Source organism: Balaenoptera acutorostrata, chromosome 3 (assembly GCF_949987535.1).
Source record: "Balaenoptera acutorostrata chromosome 3, mBalAcu1.1, whole genome shotgun sequence".
In the NCBI taxonomy this organism is placed as follows: Eukaryota; Metazoa; Chordata; class Mammalia; order Artiodactyla; family Balaenopteridae; genus Balaenoptera; species Balaenoptera acutorostrata.
Window position 1 is genome coordinate 80441120 of NC_080066.1, and position 19583 is coordinate 80460702.

At 39.1% G+C, this 19583-nt stretch overlaps 1 protein-coding gene across 2 annotated transcripts in view; it reads left to right on the plus strand.

The window, feature by feature from the left end:
* MNS1 (meiosis specific nuclear structural 1) overlaps positions 1–19583 on the plus strand; it is a 94245-nt gene that overhangs the window by 39692 nt on the left and 34970 nt on the right. For both annotated transcript variants that reach the window (XM_057542206.1, XM_057542205.1), the window contains one exon: positions 1718–1845. In XM_057542206.1, the coding sequence (XP_057398189.1) occupies positions 1718–1845 (128 nt within the window). The remainder of the gene's footprint in view (positions 1–1717; positions 1846–19583) is intronic.

The following is a 19583-nucleotide window of genomic DNA, read 5'->3' on the forward strand; positions in this document are numbered from 1 at the left end:
ATATAACACCAAGAATGAACAGTAAGGTAAACTGTGGACTTTGGGTGTTAATGATGTGTCATTGTAGGTTTATTGATTGTAACAAATGTCCCCTCTGGTGTGGGATGTTGATAGTGAGGGGGCTGTGCATGTGTGTGGGCAGAGTGTTTATTGGGAACTCTGTTCTTGTCAGTTTTGCTGTGAACCCAATACTGCCCCAAATAATAGTCTATTAAAAAAAAAAATGTTCTGGAACTAGGTAGTGGTGTTGGTTGCACAACATTGTGAATGTACTAAAAAACTGCTGAGTCGTGAATTGTGAAATGTGAATTTTATGCTGTGTGAATTGTTTCAGCTTTAAAATAGAACATGTTCCAAGAACATTATATAAATAGGATCAAACAGTTTGTAACCTTTTGGGATTGGATTTTTTCACTCAGTATAATTCCTGGAGATTCATCCAGATTGTAGTTTATATGAATACTCATTCTTTTTTGTTGCTCAGTGGTGTTCCACAGTATGGATATACCACAGTTTATATGACCATTCACCTGTTGAAGGATGTCTGGGTATTTTGAATAAATCTGCTGTAAACATTTGGGTACAGGTTCTATAATAAACATAAATTTTCCTTTCTCTGGGAGAAATGCTTAAGAGTACAACTGTTGAGTTGTATTGTAAAAACTATTTTCCAGAGTAGCTATACCATTTTACATTCCCACCCAGTGAATAATGCTGTTTTCTCACCAGCATTTGGTTTTGCTGCTACTTTTTGTTTTAGCCATTCCAGTAGGTATGTAGTGATATATCATTGTAGTTTTAACTTGAATTTCCTGATGTCTAATGATATTGAACATCTTTTCATGTGCATATTCTTTCCTAAATACAGAATATAATCAAGTCTCTAGATCTTTCTACCATTTTATAGGAAATACAAAAGAGAAACAAGATACCCTGGTGAAGCAATCGGTCGAATTCAGAATGTGGAACATTCTGTGGGACATATGTCCTAATGGGGGGGGCGTAGTGTGTGAGGAGACTGTTAAAAAATGAAAGAGACTTAAGAGAAATCATAACTAGATACAATATATGGACCTTGTTTGGATTTTGATTTGAACAAACCAAAAAAAAAAAAAAAGGATCTTCGAGACAGCTGGGGAAATCTGAATATGGAAAAGTTATTAGACCTTACTAAGGAATTATTGTTAATTTATTTCAGTTTATTACTTGTATGGTTATATAAGAAGAAATTCTTGTCAGGTAGAGATCAATATTGAATTATTTACATGGTAATGATATATCTAGGATTTGTTTTTAAATACTCTAGCAAAAAAAAAAAAAAGGAAAAAGTGGGAGTGGAGTGGAAGAGTAGAGAAAAAAGATTGGCAAAATACTGATAATTGTTGAAGATGAGTGATGGATACCTGAGGGTGTGTTTCAATATTCTTCTTACTTTTGGTGATGTTTGAAATTTTCCATGAAAAAATGTTCAGAAAAAAAAAACATTCAGATAAAATGTTCAGAAATTTTCCATGATAAAATGTTCAGAACATTTTCCAGATAAAATGTTCAGAAAAAGTATTTATTGAAATTATATTTTGTATTTTAAAATAAAACATAAACAGTTGACTTCTCAGAAGGTACTTGTAGTTTTTTGCTATAAAACAAGTTCAACCTTAATGAAAAAAAATCTGGTTCTGGGGGACAAATGACTAAAGTTATTTATTTTTTTATTTAGGCAGAAGAAAACAAAAGATTGAGGGAGCTCCAGCTTGAACAAGAAGAAAAATTGGCTATGGAATTGGCAAAACTTAAACATGAAAGTCTAAAGGATGAAAAGATGAGGCAACAAGTAAGAGAAAACAGGTAACTTGGCTTCCAAAAATTTCATTTATTTAGTCTTTTTGGCCACTTAAAAAAATTTTTTTTTTTTTTTTGCATTAGGTCCTTGGTCATCTATTTTAAATATAGCAGTGTGTACACTGTCAATTCCAAACTCCCAATCTACACCTCCCCTCTACCATTCCCCCCTGGTAATCATAAGCTAATTCTCTAAGTCTGTGAGTCTGTTTCTATTTTTTTTTTTTTTTTAAACATCTTTATTGAAGTATAATTGCCTTACAATAGTGTGTTAGCTTCTGCTTTATAACAAAGTGAATCAGTTATACATATACAATATGTTCCCATTTCTCTTCCCTCTTGCATCTCCCTCCCTCCCACCCTCCCCATCCCACCCCTCTAGGTGGTCACAAAGCACCGAGCTGATCTCCCTGTGCTGTGCGGCTGCTTCCCACTAGTTATCTATTTTACATTTGGTAGTGTATATATGTCCATGACACTCTCTTACCCTGTCACATCTCACCCCACCCCCTCCCCATATCCTCAAGTCCATTCTCTAGTAGGTCTGTGTCTTTATTCCTGTCTTGCCACTAGGTTCTTCATGGCCTTTTTTTTTTTTTTCCCCTTAGATTCCGTATATATATGTTAGCATACTGTATTTGTTTTTCTCTTTCTGACTTACTTCACTCTGTATGACAGACTCTAACTCCATCCACCTCATTACAAATACCTCCATTTCATTTCTTTTTATGGCTGAGTAATATTCCATTGTATATATGTGCCACATCTTCTTCATCCATTCATCTGTCGATGGACATTTAGGTTGCTTCCATGTCCTGGCTATTGTAAATAGAGCTGCAATGAACATTTTGGTACATGACTCTTTTTGACCTATGGTTTTCTCAGGGTATATGCCCAGTAGTGGGATTGCTGGGTCATATGGTAGTTTTATTTTTAGTTTTTTAAGGAACCTCCATACTGTTCTCCATAGTGGCTGTATCAATTTACATTCCCACCAACAGTGCAAGAGTGTTCCCTTTCCTCCACACCCTCTCCAGCATTTATTGTTTCTAGATTTTTTGATGATGGCCATTCTGACCGGTGTGAGATGATATCTCATTGTAGTTTTGATTTGCATTTCTCTAATGATTAATGATGTTGAGCATTCTTTCATGTGTCTGTAGGCCATCTGTATATCTTCTTTGGAGAAATGTCTATTTAGATCTTCTGCCCATTTTTGGATTGGGTTGTTCGTTTTTTTGTTATTGAGCTGCATGAGCTGCTTGTAAATCTTGGAGATTAATCCTTTGTCAGTTGCTTCATTTGCAAATATTTTCTCCCATTCTGAGGGTTGTCTTTTGGTCTTGTTTATGGTTTCCTTTGCTGTGCAAAAGCTTTTAAGTTTCATTAGGTCCCATTTGTTTATTTGTGTTCTTATTTCCATTTCTCTGGGAGCTGGGTCAAAAAGAATCTTGCTGTGATGTATGTCATAGAGTGTTCTGCCTATGTTTTCCTCTAAGAGTTTGATAGTGTCTGCCCTTACACTTAGGTCTTTAATCCATTTTGAGTTTATTTTTGAGCATGGTGTCAGGGAGTGTTCTAATTTCATACTTTTACATGTTCCTGTCCAATTTTCCCAGCACCACTTATTGAAGAGGCTGTCTTTTCTCCACTGTATATGCTTGCCTCCTTTATCAAAGATAAGTTGACCATATGTGTGTGGGTTTATCTCTGGGCTTTCTATCCTGTTCCATTGATCTATATTTCTGTTTTTGTGCCAGTACCAAACTGTCTTGATTACTGAAGCTTTGTAATATAGTCTGAAGTCAGGGAGCCTGATTCCCCCAGCTCCATTTTTCGTTCTCAAGATGGCTTTGGCTATTCGGGGTCTTTTGTGTTTCCATACAAATTGTGAAATTTTTTGTTCTAGTTCTGTGAAAAATGCCAGTGGTAGTTTGATAGGGATTGCATTGAATCTGTAGATTGCTTTGGGTAGTAGAGACATTTTCACAATGTTGATTCTTCCAATCCAGGAACATGGTATATCTCTCCATCTATTTGTATCATCTTTAATTTCTTTCATCAGTGTCTTATAATTTTCTGCATACAGGTCTTTTGTCTCCTTAGGTAGGTTTATTCCTAGATATTTTATTCTTTTTGTTGCAATGGTAAATGGGAGTGTTTTCTTAATTTCACTTTCAGATTTTTCGTCATTAGTGTATAGAAATGCAAGAGATTTCTGTGCATTAATTTTGTATCCTGCTACTTTACCAAATTCATTGATTAGCTCTAGGAGTTTTCTGGTAGCATCTTTAGGATTCTCTATGTATAGTATCATGTCATCTGCAAATAGTGACAGCTTTACTTCTTCTTTTCCGATTTGGATTCCTTTTATTTCTTTGTCTTCTCTGATTGCTGTGGCTAGGACTTCCAGAACTATGTTGAATAATAGTGGTGAGAGTGGGCAACCTTGTCTTGTTCCTGATCTTAGTGGAAATGGTTTCAGTTTTTCACCATTGAGGACAATGTTGGCTGTGGGTTTGTCATATATGGCCTTTATTATGTTGAGGAAAGTTCCCTCTATGCCTACTTTCTGCAGGGCTTTTATCATAAATGGGTGTTGAATTTTGTCGAAAGCTTTCTCTGCATCTATTGAGATGATCATATGGTTTTTCTCCTTCAATTTGTTAATATGGTGTATCACATTGATTGATTTGCGTATATTGAAGAATCCTTGCATTCCTGGGATAAACCCCACTTGATCATGGTGTATGATCCTTTTAATGTGCTGTTGGATTCTGTTTGCTAGTATTTTGTTGAGGATTTTTGCATCTATGTTCATCAGTGATATTGGCCTGTAGTTTTCTTTCTTTGTGACATCTTTGTCTGGTTTTGGTATCAGGGTGATGGTGGCCTCGTAGAATGAGTTGGGGAGTGTTCCTCCCTCTGCAATATTTTGGAAGAGTTTGAGAAGGATAGGTGTTAGCTCTTCTCTAAATGTTTGATAGAATTCACCTGTGAAGCCATCTGGTCCTGGGCTGTTGTTTGTTGGAAGGTTTTTAATCACAGTTTCAATTTCAGTGCTTGTGATTGGTCTGTTCATATTTTCTATTTCTTCCTGGTTCAGTCTCGGCAGTTTGTGCATTTCTAAGAATCTGTCCATTTCTTCCAGGTTGTCCATTTTATTGGCATAGAGTTGCTTGTAGTAATCTCTCATGATCTTTTGTATTTCTGCAGTGTCAGTGGTTACTTCTCCTTTTTCATTTCTAATTCTATTGATCTGGGTCTTCTCCCTTTTTTTCTTGATGAGTCTGGCTAATGGTTTATCAATTTTGTTTATCTTCTCAAAGAACCAGCTTTTAGTTTCATTGATTTTTGCTATTGTTTCCTTCATTTCTTTTTCATTTATTTCTGACCTGATCTGTATAATTTCTTTCCTTCTGCTGGCTTTGGGGTTTTTTTGTTCTTCTTTCTCTAATTGCTTTAGGTGCAAGGTTAGGTTGTTTATTCGAGATGTTGCCTGTTTCTTGAGGTAGGCTTGTATTGCTATAAACTTCCCTCTTAGCACTGCTTTTGCTGCGTCCCATAGGTTTTGGATCGTCGTGTCTCCGTTGTCATTTGTTTCTAGGTATTTTTTGATTTCCCCTTTGATTTCTTCAGTAATCACTTCGTTATTAAGTAATGTATTGTGTAGCCTCCATGTGTTTGTATTTTTTACAGATCTTTTCCTGTAATTGATATCTAGTCTCATAGCGTTGTGGTCGGAAAAGATACTTGATACGATTTCAATTTTCTTAAATTTACCAAGGCTTGATTTGTGACCCAAGATATGATCTATCCTGGAGAATGTTCCATGAGCACTTGAGAAAAATGTGTATTCTGTTGTTTTTGGGTGGAATGTCCTATAAATATCAATTAAGTCCATCTTGTTTAATGTATCATTTAAAGCTTGTGTTTCCTTATTTATTTTCATTTTGGATGATCTGTCCATTGGTGAAAGTGGGGTGTTAAAGTCCCCTACTATGATTGTGTTGCTGTCAATTTCCCCTTTTATGGCTGTTAGTATTTGCCTTATGTATTGAGGTGCTCCTATGTTGGGTGCATAAATATTTACAATTGTTATACCTTCCTCTTGGATCGATCCCTTGATCATTATATAGTGTCCTTCTTTGTCTCTTGTAATAGTCTTTATTTTAAAGTCTATTTTGTCTGATATGAGAATTGCTACTCCAGCTTTCTTTTGATTTCCATTTGCATGGAATATCTTTTTCCATCCCCTCACTTTCAATCTGTATGTGTCTCTAGGTCTGAAGTGGGTCTCTTGTAGACAGCATATATATGGGTCTTGTTTTTGTATCCATTCAGCCAGCCTGTGTCTTTTGGTGGGAGCATTTAATCCATTTACATTCAAGGTAATTATCGATATGTATGTTCCTATTCCCATTTTCTTAAATGTATTGGGTTTGTTATTGTAGGTGTTTTCCTTCTCTTGTGTTTCTTGCCTAGAGAAGTTCCTTTAGCATTTGTTGTAAAGCTGGTTTGGTGGTGCTGAACTCTCTCAGCTTTTGCTTGTCTGTAAAGGTTTTAATTTCTCCATCGAATCTGAATGAGATCCTTGCTGGGTAGAGTAATCTTGGTTGTAGGTTTTTCTCCTTCATCACTTTAAGTATATCCTGCCACTCCCTTCTGGCTTGCAGAGTTTCTGCTGATAGATCAGATGTTAACCTTATGGGGATTCCCTTGTGTGTTATTTGTTTTTTTTCCCTTGCTGCCTTTAATATGTTTTCCTTGTATTTAATTTTTGACAGTTTGATTAATATGTGTCTTGGCGTGTTCCTCCTTGGGTTTATCCTGTATGGGACTCTCTGTGCTTCCAGGACTTGATTAACTATTTCCTTTCCCATATTAGGGAAGTTTTCAACTATAATCTCTTCAAAAATTTTCTCAGTCCCTTTCTTTTTCTCTTCTTCTTCTGGTACCCCTATAATTCGAATGTTGGAGCGTTTAATGTTGTCCCAGAGGTCCCTGAGACTGTCCTCAGTTCTTTTCATTCTTTTTTCTTTATCCTGCTCTGTAGTAGTTATTTCCACCATTTTATCTTCCAGGTCACTTATCCTTTCTTCTGCCTCAGTTATTCTACTATTGATCCCATCTAGAGTATTTTTAATTTCATTTATTGTGTTCTTCATCATTGCTTGGTTCCTCTTTAGTTCTTCTACATCCTTGTTAAATGTTTCTTGCATTTTGTCTATTCTATTTCCAAGATTTTGGATCATCCTTACTATCATTATTCTGAATTCTTTTTCAGGTAGACTACCTATTTCCTCTTCATTTGTTAAGTCCAGTGTGTTTTGAGCCTGCTCCTTCATCTGCTGTGTGTTTTTCTGTCGTCTCATTTTGCCTATCTTACTGTGTTTGGGGTCTCCTTTTCACAGGCTGCAGGTTCGTAGTTCCCGTTGTTTTTGGTATCTGTCCCCAGTGGCTAAGGTTGGTTCAGTGGGTTGTGTAGGCTTCCTGGTGGAGGGAACTAGTGCCTGAGTTCTGGTGGATGAGGCTGGATCTTGTCTTTCTGGTGGGCACGTCCACGTCTGGTGGTGTATTTTGGGGTGTCTGTGGCCTTATTATGATTTTAGGCAGCCTCTCTGCTAATGGATGGGGTTGTGTTCCTGTCTAGCTAGTTGTTTGGCATAGGGTGTCCAGCACTGTAGCTTGCTGGTCGTTGGGTGAAGCTGGGTCTTGATGTTGAGATGGAGATCTCTGGGAGATTTTTGCCGTTTGGTATTACGTGGAGCTGGGAGGTCTCTTGTGGACCAGTGTCCTGAAGTTGGCTCTCCCCCCTCAGAGGCACAGCCATGATGCCTGGCTGGAGCAAATAGAAAGAAAGAAAGAGGATATAATATAGTGAAGTAAAATAAAGCTATTACAAAGCAAAGCTATACAGACAAAATCTCACCCAGAAGCATATACATATACACTCACAAAAAAAAGGAAAAGGGGAAAGATTAATATCTCCTGCTCCCAGAGTCCCCCTCCTGAATTTGGGCTGATTCGTTGTCTATTCAGGTATTCAACAGATGCAGGCACATCAAGTTGTTTGTGGAGTTTTAATCTGCTGCTTCTGAGGCTGCTGGGAGAGATTTCCCCTTCTCTTCCCTGTTCGCACAGCTCCCGGGGTTCAGCTTTGGATTTGGACCCTCCTCTGCGTGTAGGTCGCCTGAGGGCGTCTGTTCCCCGCCCAGACAGGACGGGGTTAAAGGAGCAGCTGCTTTGGGGGCTCTGGCTCACCCAGGCCGTGGGGAGGGAGGGGTACAGAGGAGGCGGGGCGAGCCTGCAGCGTCAGAGTCCGGCGTGACGTTGCACCAGCCTGAGGCGCGCAGTGCGTTCTCCCGGGGATGTTGTCCCCGGATCACGGGACCCTGGCAGTGGCGGGCTGCACAGGCTACCGGGAGGGGCGGTGTGGAGAGTGACCTGTGCTCACACACAGGCTTTTTGGAGGCGGCAGCAGCAGCCCCAGCGTCTCACGCCCGTCTCTGGGGTCCGCACTGATCGCCGCGGCTCGCGCCCTTCTCTGGAGTTCGTTTAGGCGGCGCTCTGAATCCCCTCTCCTTGCGCGCAGCGAAACTAAGAGGCAAGAAAAAGTCTCTTGCCTCTTCGGCAGCTGCAGACCTTTTCCCGGTCTCCCTCCCGGCTAGCCGTGGTGCGCCAACCCCTTCAGGCTGTGTTCACGCCGCCAGCCCCAGTCCTCTCCCTGCGATCCAACCGAAGCCAAGCCTCAGCTCCCAGCCCCGCCCGCCCCGGCGGGGGAGCAGACAAGCCTCTTGGGCTGGTGAGCGCTGCTCGGCGGGCGCCGAGCCTCTGTGCGGGAGTCTCTCCGTTTTCCCCTCTGCGCCCCTGTTGCTGTGGGATCCGCGCTGATAGCCGCGGCTCGCGCCCTTCTCTGGAGTTCGTTTAGGCGGCGCTCTGAATCCCCTCTCCTTGCCCGCCGCGAAACAAAGAGGCAAGAAAAAGTCTCTTGCCTCTTTGGCAGCTGCAGACTTTTTCCCGGACTCACTTCCGGCTACCTGTGGTGCACTAAACCCTTCAGGCTGTGTTCACGCTGCCAGCCCCAGTCCTCTCCCTGCGATCTGACTGAAGCCGAGCCTCAGCTCCCAGCCCCGCCCGCCCCGGCGGGTGAGCAGACAAGCCTCTCGGGCTGCTGAGTGCTACTCGGTGCCGAGCCTCTGTGCGGGAATCTCTCCGTTTTTTCCTCTGTGCCCCTGTTGCTGTGGGGTCCGCGCTGATAGCTGCGGCTCGCCCCAGTCTCTGAAGTTCGTTTAGGCGGTGCTCTGAATCCCCTCTCCTCGCGCACCAGGAAACACAGAGGGAAGAAAAAGTCTCTTGCCTTTTCGGCAGCTGCAGACTTTTTCCCGGACTCCCTCCCGGCTAGCTGTGGTGCGCTAACCCCTTCAGGCTGTGTTCACGCCGCCAGCCCCAGTCCTCTCCCTGCGATCCAACCGAAGCCCGAGCCTCAGCTCCCAGCCCCGCCCGCCCCGGCGGGGAAGCAGACAAGCCTCTCGGGCTGGTGAGTGCTGCTTGGCGCCGAGCCTCTGTGCGGGAACCTCTCCGCTTTGCCCTCCGCACCCCTGTGGCTGCGCTCTCCTCCGTGGCTCCAAAGCTTCCCCCCTCCGCCACCCGCAGTCTCCGCCCGCGAAGGGGCTTCCCAGTGCGTGGAAACCTTTCCTCCTTCACAGCTCCCTCCCACTGGTGCAGGTGCCGTCCCTATTCTTTTGTCTCTGTTATTTCTTTTTTCTTTTGCCCTACCCAAGTACGGGGGGAGTTTCTTGCCTTTTTGGAGGTCGGACGTTTTCTGCCAGCGTTCAGTGGGTGTTCTGTAGGAGCAGTTCCACGTGTAGATGTATTTCTACTGTATCTGTGGGAAGGAAGGTGATCTCCGCGTCTTACTCTTCCGCCATCTTCTCCCTCCTCCCTGTTTCTATTTTGTAAATAAGTTCATTTGTATCATTTTTTTTTAGATTCTGCATATAAGTGATATCATATGATATTTGTCCTTCTCTGTCTGTCTTACTTCACTTATCTTTAAACTTTTATGAATGCTTAGCACCTGAGAGTGAGATTTCTTTCTTTATGTCATTGTACTTAGTTAATATTTTGACTAGAAATACTGCTATAAATCCTATATATATGTTCATTTGAGAAAAGAGGTCATATTCCTAGAAATAAAGTGTTAATATTTAAGGTGAAAATCAATATCATTTCCCTCTTCTCTAAAGAAAATTTTTAAAATGACCTCTTATAAAAAATAGACTCATGGGGCTTCCCTGGTGGCGCAGTGGTTGAGAGTCTGCCTGCCAATGCAGGGGACACGGGTACGAGCCCTGGTCTGGGAAGATCCCACATGCCGCGGAGCAGCTGGGCCCGTGAGCCACAATTACTGAGTCTGTGCGTCTGGAGCCTGTGCTCCGCAACAAGAGAGGCCGCGATAGTGAGAGGCCCACGCACCGCGATGAAGAGTGGCCCCCGCTTGCCACAACTAGAGAAAGCCCTCGCACAGAAACGAAGACCCAACACAGCCATAAATAAATAAATAAACCCAAAGTTTAAAAAAAAAAAATAGACTCATGAATTCTACTCATAAGAAAAACCTTAGGTGATACCTAATTTAATTTTATGCCCCTACATAAATTTCCTACAGTATTTCTGGAAGGTGGCTGGTCAGCTGTGGTTTAGCACGTCTAGTGACTGCGATAGGAACTTTTTCATTCAGCCGTATCTTTGAATAATCCTTTTTTCCCTATTGTTTTAAAATTAACTTCCCTGTAATATCCAGGCATTTATCTGAGTTCTGCTATCTGATTGAAAAAGAAATAAATTGAGTTTTTCTTTAGGACATCCCTTCATATTTATGAATCCACTAAACATTTCCTTCTGTAAGTTAAATGTCCGTTATTCCTTCATTTGTTCCTTAGATAACATAATTTCAAGCTTCTTTACCATCCTGGTTCTCTTCTGTAGATGTAATTTAGATTTTTAGTGTTCCTTAACAAAATATTGCCCCCACAATTATGTGTAATACTCTAGGGTACTGTTTATTTTATTTTATTTTTTAAAAAATATTTATTTATTTATTTGGTTGCACCAGGTCTTAGTCGTGGCAGGCAGGCTCCTTAGTTGCGGAGCGCCGGCTCCTTGGTTGCAGCATGTTGTCTTCTTAATTGTGGCATGTGGGCTTCTTAGTTGTGGCATGTGAACTCCTAGTTGTGGCATGCATGTGGGATCTAGTTCCCTGACCAAGGATTGAATCCGGGCCCCCTGCATTGGGAGCACGGAGTCTTATCCACTGCACCACCAGGGAAGTCCCTAGGGTACTGTTTAGTACTCCTAATAGTGAGACTATTAACCACATTGTTCTAGAATATGTTTCTTAACGTTGCCTAAGATCGAATTACTTTTCAGTGGCGGCCTATCACACTGTTGATTGAAACTCAGACTAAATAAATGCCTATTCTGTACTTAAGTAGTTGAATATATTAAGAATTTACTTTGATAGTTGTTACATTTTATCTTAACTGAGCAAGGCTTCTGTAGAATATTATATGACCCATGGATGAGCTCCAGAGGTTTTGAGCCCATTAAATTATATATGTATGTTTGGCAAATGTACCCATGTGTATTTTTCTGTGTCCACAACTTTTATCACGTTCTCTAAGGGATTACTAATTCTTAGAGAAAAAAAAAAAAAGATTTAAAATTGCTGCTAATGTCTTCGTATTGCTCTAGTCTCAAACTATTTTTTTATCTTAATTCTCCAATTATTGTTAGCTATCACTCACACTTTTATGTTATCTGAAGATGAAATAAATGTTTCATATGTCTTTGTCTAATTCACTGATAAAAGAATTAAATACAGGACCTTTCTAGCAATTGAAGACTAGGTGATTCAGATAAAAGCTCCCTCTCAGAGCAGACTGTCTGGAGAAAGTATAATAATAAGATATGGGAGAGGAAGGAAACCAGAATGGTGAGCCTGGCATTTGTAGCTGCATTTCTCTTGGAAGTCTCTGCAGAGGGCAAAAGTATGGCTGAGAGTTAACAAGTGAAGCAGAGCTTGGCCAGTAGGCATATAGTAAGGTGTTCAACATCATTCTACACGCTGTATGCTTAAGAGTTGTGTACTTTGGTGTATGTTTTACTTTATAATTCAGAATTTCATTAGATTTTATTAGATAGAAACAGATGAAGAGACAACGTGCAGTTTAGTGGAAAATATCCAGAATAAGCATAGAGAGACAAAAGGGTAGAAAAATACAAAAGAGAACTTAAAAGAGATAAGGGCTGTGCTGGAAAGTTCTACCACAGGGGTCCCCAACCCCCGGGCTGTGGACCAGTACCAGCCCACTCCCCGTTAGGAACCAGGCCACACAGCGGGAGGTGAGCGGCGGGCAAGTGAGTGCAGCTTCACCTGCCGTTCCCCATCGCTTACATTACTGCCTGAACCATCGCTCACATTACCGCCTCAACCATTCCCCCCACCCCTCACCGTCCGTGGAAAAATTGTCTTCCACAAAACCAACTGGTCCCTGGTGCCAAAAAGGTTGGGGACCGCTGTTCTACCAGATGTATAATTTTAATTCTGGTAGTAGAAATGAAAGTGGATGATGCAGAAGCAGTATTCAAAGAGATACAGGCTGAGAATTTCCAAAAATAATAAAAGGCATAAAGCCACAAAGGCATAGTAAATAATTAAAAATACATCTATGCTCATCCTAGTCAAACTTTAGAAATCTAACAATAAAGAAAATCATAAAAATCACAAAAGTAGCCACACAAAAACGACTACTGCCTTCAAAGGAGCAACAGTGAGAAGTATGACTGAATTTTGAGCAGCAACATTAGAAACTAGAAGACTGGATTTAAAGGACTGAAAGAAAGTTTAGTATTCTATACATTGTGGAAAGTTTCTTCAAACATAAGGCAAAAGTCATTCGTTGAGTATTCTTTCAAATAGAGTATGTTTCCTCTCAGTAGTGTCAAAACTGCTAAGAGTTTTTAATTTTGTGCATAAGCCGTGGTAAAATTTTGACTGACATGCAGAAATGGACCATTTTCTGATCAGTGTATTCATCTGGAAATTGGCAGGTCTAAATTGAAGGAAATGTTTGCTGTGGTGCTTGAAATGTATCCAGAGTAATTAAAAATCACCTATATCATGATTAGGCTCTTTAAACTTAAAAGAAATTAATTTTTAAAACCCAGGGTAAATTTTTAAAAATCAGTGAAATTTATTTTGAAAATAATTGTTCAAGTTCAGAGGTCATGAGACTCTTTTATATTATTTAGAACACATGATTTTTTTTAATCCAAGAAAATATTTAAAAGACAATCTAATTTTATTATAGCTTTTAACTGGAGTTGAGAAACTCACTGTCTAGTTTTATTTATTTATTTTTTATTGGAGTAAAATTGCTTTACAATGTTGTGTTAGTTTCTGCTGTACAATGAAGTGAATCAGCTATATGTATCCCTATATCCCCTCCCTCTTGGGACTCCCTCCCACACCCCCCCCACCACCCATCTAGGTTGTCACAGAGCACCGAGCTGACCTCCCTGTGCTATAGAGCAGCTTCCCACTAGCTCTCTATTTTACACATGGTAGTGTATTTATGTCAAACCTAGTCTTCCAATTCCTCCCACCCTCCCCTTCCCCCGCATGTCCAGATGTCCGTTCTCTACGTCTACATCTCTACTCCTGCCCTACAAATAGGTTCATCTGTGCCATTTTTCTAGATTCCACATATATGTGTTAATATACGATTTTTTTTTTCTCTTTCTGGCTTACTTCACTCTATGACAGACTCTAGGTCCGTCCACATGTCTACAAATGACCCAATTTTGTTCATTTTTATAGCTGAGTAATATTCCATTGTATATATGTACCACATCTTCTTTATCCATTCATCTATCGTTGGACATTTAGGTTGTTTCTATGTCCTGGCTATTGTAAATAGTGCTGCAGTGAACATTGGGGTACATGTGTCCTTTTGATGTACCGTTTTCTCAGGGTATATGCCCAGTAGTGGGATTGCTGGATCATATAGTAGTTCTATTTTTAGATTTTTATGGACCCTCCATACTGTTCTCCATAGTGGCTGTATCAATTTACATTCCCACCAACAGTGCAAAAGGGTTCCCTTTTCTCTACACCCTCTCCAGCATTTATTGTTTGTAGATTTTTTGATGATGGCCATTCTGACTGGTGTGAGGTGATACCCCATTGTAGTTTTGATTTGCATTTCTCTAATAATTAGTGATGCTGAGCAGCTTTTCATGTGCCTCTTGGCCATCTGTATGTCTTCTTTGGTAAAATGTCTATTTAGGTCTTCTGCCCATTTTTTAATTGGGTTGTTTGTTTTTTTGATAATGAGCTCCATGAGCTATTTGTATATTTTGGAGATTAATCCTTTGTCAGTTGCTTCATTTGCAAATATCTTCTCCCATTCTGAGGGTTGTCTTTTCATCTTGCTTATGGTTTCCTTTGCTGTGCGAAAGCTTTTAAGTTTCATTAGGTCCCATTTGTTTATTTTTGTTTTTATTGCCATTTCTCTAGGAGGTGGGTCAAAAAACATCTTGCTGTGGTTTATGTCAAAGAGTGTTTTCCCCTAAGAGTTTTATAGTGTCCGGCCTTACATTTAGGTCTTTAATCCATTTTGAGTTTGTTTTTGTCTGTGGTGTTAGGAAGTGTTCTAATTTCATTCTTTTACATGTAGCTGTCCAGTTTCCCCAGCACCACTTATTGAAGAGGCTGTCTTTTCTCCATTGTATGCTCTTGCCTCCTTTGTCATAAATTAGGTGACCATATGTGCATGGGTTTATCTCCAGGCTTTCTATCCTGTACGATTGATCTATATTTCTGTTTTTGTGCCAATACCATACTGTCTTGATTACTGTAGCTTTGTAGTATAGTTTGGAGTCAGGGAGCCTGATTCCTCCAGCTCCATTCTTCTTTCACAAGATTGCTTTGGCTATTCGGGGTCTTTTGTGTTTCCATACCAATTGTAAAATTTTTTGTTTTAATTCTGTGAAGAATGCAATTGGTAGTTTGATAGGGATTGCATTGAATCTGTACATTGCTTTGAGTAGTATAGTCATTTTCACAATATTGATTCTTCCAATCCAGTAACATGGTATTTTTTCCCATCTGTTTATGTCATCTTTGATTTCTTTCATCAGTGTTTTATAATTTTCTGAGTAAAAGTATTTTGCCTCCTTAGGTAGGTTTATTCCTAGGCATTTTATTCTTTTTGTTGCAATGGTAAATTGATTGTTTCCTTAATTTCTCTTTCTGGTTTTTTGTTGTTAGTGTGTAGGAATGCCAGAGATTTCTCTGCATTAATTTTGTATCCTGCTCCTTTACCAAATTCATTTGATTAATTCTAGTAGTTTTCTAGTGGCATCTTTAGGATTTTCTATGTATAGTATCATGTCATCTGCAAACAATGACAGTTTTACTTCTTCTTTTCCAATTTGTATTCCTTTTATTTCTTTTTCTTCTCTGATTAGCGTGGCCAGGACTTCCAAAACTATGTTGAATAAGAGTGGCGAGAGTGGACATCCTGTCTTATTCCTGATCTTAGAGGAAGTGCTTTTAGTTTTTCACCATTGAGTATGATGTTTGCTGTGGGTTTGTCACACATGGCCTTTACTATGTTGAAGTAGGTTCCCTCTACGCCCATTTTCTGGAGAGTCTTTATCATAAATTGGTGTTGAATTTTGTCAAAAGCTTTTTCTGCATCTATTGAGATGATCATATGGTTTTTATTTTTTAATTTGTTAATATGGTGTATCACATTGATTTGCATATATTGAAGAATCCTTGCATTCCTAGGATAAATCCCATTTGATCATGGTGTATGATCCTTTTAATGTGTTGTTGGATTGTTTGCTAGTATTTTGTTGAGGATTTTTGCATATATGTTCATCAGTGATATTGGTCTGTAATTTTCTTTTTCTGTAGTATCTTTGTCTGGTTTTAGTGTCATGGTGATGGTGGCTTTGTAGAAAGAATTTGGGAATGATCCTCCCTCTGCAATTTTTTTGGAAGAGTTTGAGAAGGATAGGTGTTAGCTCTTCTCTAAATGTTTGATAGAATTTGCCTGTGAAGCCATCTGGTCCTGGACTTTTGTTTGTTGGAAGATTTTTAATTACAGTTTCATTACTTGTGATAGGTCTGTTTATATTTTCTAATTCTTCCAGGTTCAATCTTGGAAAATTGTACCTTTCCAAGAATTTGTCCATTTCTTCGTGGTTGTCCATTTTATTGGCGTATAGTTGTTTGTAGTAGTCTCTAAGAATCCTTTCTATTTCTGTGGTGTCAATTGTGATTTCTCCTTTTTCATTTCTAATTTTACTGATTTGCATCCTCTCCCTTTTTTTCTTGATTAGTCTGGCTAAAGGTTTATCAATTTTGTTTATCTTCTCAAAGAACCAACTTTTAGTTTTATTGATCTTTGCTATGTTTTCTTTATTTCTATTTCATTTATTTCTGCTCTGATCTTTATGATTTCTTTCCTTCTGCTGACTTTGGGTTTTCTTTGTTCTTCTTTGTCTAGTTGCTTTAGGTGTAAGTTAGATTGCTTATTTGAGATTTTTCTTGTTTCTTGAGGTGAGATTGAATTGCTATAAACTTCCCTTTTAGAACTGCTTTTGCTGTGTCCCATAGGTTTTGGGTTGCGTGTTTTCATTGTCATTTGTTTCTATCTATTTTTTTATTTCTTCTTTGATTTCTTCAGTGATCTCTTGGTTGTTTAGCAGTGCACTGTTTAGCCTCCATGTATTTGTGTTTTTTACAGTTTTTTTCCTGTAATTGATTTTCAGTCTCATAGCATTGTGGTCAGAAAAGATGCTTGATATGATTTCAATTTTCTTACATTTTCCGAGGCTTGATTTGTGACCCGAGATGTGATCTATCCTGGAGAATGTTCTGTGTGCACTTGAGAAGAAAGTGTATTCTGCCACTTTTGGGTGGAATGTCCTATAAATATCAATTAAATCTATCCGGTCTATTGTGTCATGTAAAGCTTGTGTTTCCTTATTTTCTGAGATTGGAGTGACATCTGAGAAATGGTGTAGTAGGCAGCTCCAAGTTCCTGTCCTCCCAGTCAAACTAGCAGAAACTGTCAGAATCAACTTTGTAAGAACTCTGAACAACAAAGTTTTATAGCAACCAGCTGCATGCTCAAACAAGAAAAAGGCAACTTAGCAGTGGAAGCAAAGTCTGTAGTGTTTTTACTTTTCCTCGCTCCATCCCCTCCCAGCTCTGAGGCAGTCTTGAGGACAGCAGCCCATAGAGTACCAGGCCCTGGTTCTGGAGGAAGAAGAGCAGATCTTATTTGCAAATTATTGTGTCTGTATATTCTAACCTACCTGGGAGCTACCTGAAGGACTGACACAATGTGCTTATCTGTGTTTCTCCTAATTCAGAACTCAGGCCAGAAAAGCAAATTGTATCTCTGGTTAAGATTTAATTTCCATAATATATAAAGGATGCCTACAGTTCAACAACAAAAGACAAACAACCCAATTCAAAAATGGGCCTGGTACTTAAAGATTTCTCCAAAGCAGACAGACAGTAGGCAATAGCACATGAAAAAGTACTCAACATTTGTTATTTGGGAAATGCAAATCAAAACCACAAGGAGATACCATTTCACACCTTGTAGGATAGCTGTAATAAAAACAATGGAAAATAAGTGTTGGTGAAGATGTGGACAAATTGGAAACCTCAGACATTGTTGGTAGGAATGTAAGATGGTGCACTGTGGAAGACAGTTTGGCAGTTCCTCAAAAAGTTAAACATAGAATCACCATATGGTCCAGCAATTCCACCCTTAGGTGTACACTCAAAAGAATTGAAAAATTGAAAACAGGGACTCAGTCAGATACTTGTACACCAATGTTCAATGCAACATTATTCACAATAGCCTAAAGGTAGAAGCCACCTAAGTGTCTATCGACAGATGAGTAGATAAACAAATTGTGGTATATACATACAATGAAATATTATTCAGGTATAAAAGGGAATGAAGCTCTCATACATGCTGCAATATGGTTGAACCTTGAAAAGCATTATGCTAAGTGAAGTAAGCCAGAAACAAAAGGATAAAGACTGTATAATTCCACTTACATGAAATATCTAAGGACAGATTTGCAGAGACAAAAAGTAAATTAGCAGGGAAGGGAGGAATGGGGAGTTATTGCTTACATGGGTACAGCATTTCTTTTTGGAAAAAAAGTTTGGAAATAGTGTTGATAGTTGCTGAGCATTATGAATATAATTAACACCACTGAATTGTACACTTAAAAATGGTTAAAATGACAAGTTTTTTTAATATATGTTTTACCACAAGAAAAAAATTCTAGGATTAAAAAAACCCCAAACTTGTCCTCATAAGTAGCTAAAGCTATTCCTTGAGGATAGCTTATAATAATATAAGCTAAAATAATCTAAATAATATATAATCTAAAATGACGATTAGGAAAGAAGACTCCATCTGGAATTATTTGAAAACAAAGAGAAAATTCCCATCTGGAGTGATTAAAAAATAATGTAGGATAAAGATAAGGGCAGAAATGAGCAATTTAGAATGTAGACATAAAGTAGAATAAACAAAGCCAAAAATCGTGCCTTTAAAAAGGCCAATAAAATTGACAGTCCCTGGCAGGAGTATATAACTGTAAAAGAGAATGCACAAATAACCAATTCTAGGAATGGATAGTGCGATATAACTATAGATCGTACAAATGGGAGATAACTGTAGATCATAGCAGGATATTGTGAACAACTTTATGCAAATTTGAAAATTTAGGTAAATTACTAAATAGCACATTTACCAAACTGAGTAGCAGTAGTAGAAAGGGAAACTGGCTCTGCAGTGCCAGTTTTGTCATAAAATAAGTGTGCATATGTGCATGCATCTGTTTTTGCATTTTTCTATCCCATCCTTCCTCAACTGGGGTTCCATAAGAGAACCAAGTGTCACAGAAAGTTGAGTGATTGTATTTTTAATTTTCTCAAAGACAGTATATAGCTGGTATTACTTTAGATCCAGAGGAACTAAGTTAATTCACTGCACATAATAGTTGCTTAAGGGCATTAGGGCTTAAAACTTGTAGTTGAGAAGAGCTGCTCTAGTCTATTCCATTGATCCATTTGTTCATCCTGTGCTAAAACCACACTATCTTAAATATTGTGGCTTTATAATAAGTATTCATATCCTGAAGAAGTCTCCAGTTTTGGTCTTCTTAAAGATTGTTTTAGCCATTCCTACTTTGCATTTCCATATACATTTTAGAATCACTGCAGGGCATTCAGAAATAGACATTTAAAAAAATGATACTGTATCAATTAGATATCCATATGGAAGAAAATGAACTTGATTTCTACCTCACACCACACATAAAAATCAACTCCTGGAGGATTATAGTCTAAAAGTTAATGGTGAAATAACAAAGCTTTGAGAGACTAATACAAGAAAATATATTTATGTCTGTGGGGTGGGCAACATTTCTTAAAACATGACACAAAAGTCACTGACAATGAAGGAAAAGATTGGTGGATTAGAATACTCTTTATCTGAAGAAACCACTGTGAGAGTAACTGCGGACTGGAAGGAGGTATTTGCAATGCATATAACCAACAAGAGACTTGTATCCGGAATATATAAATAACCTTTGGGCTTCCCTGGTGGTACAGTGGTTGGGAATCCGCC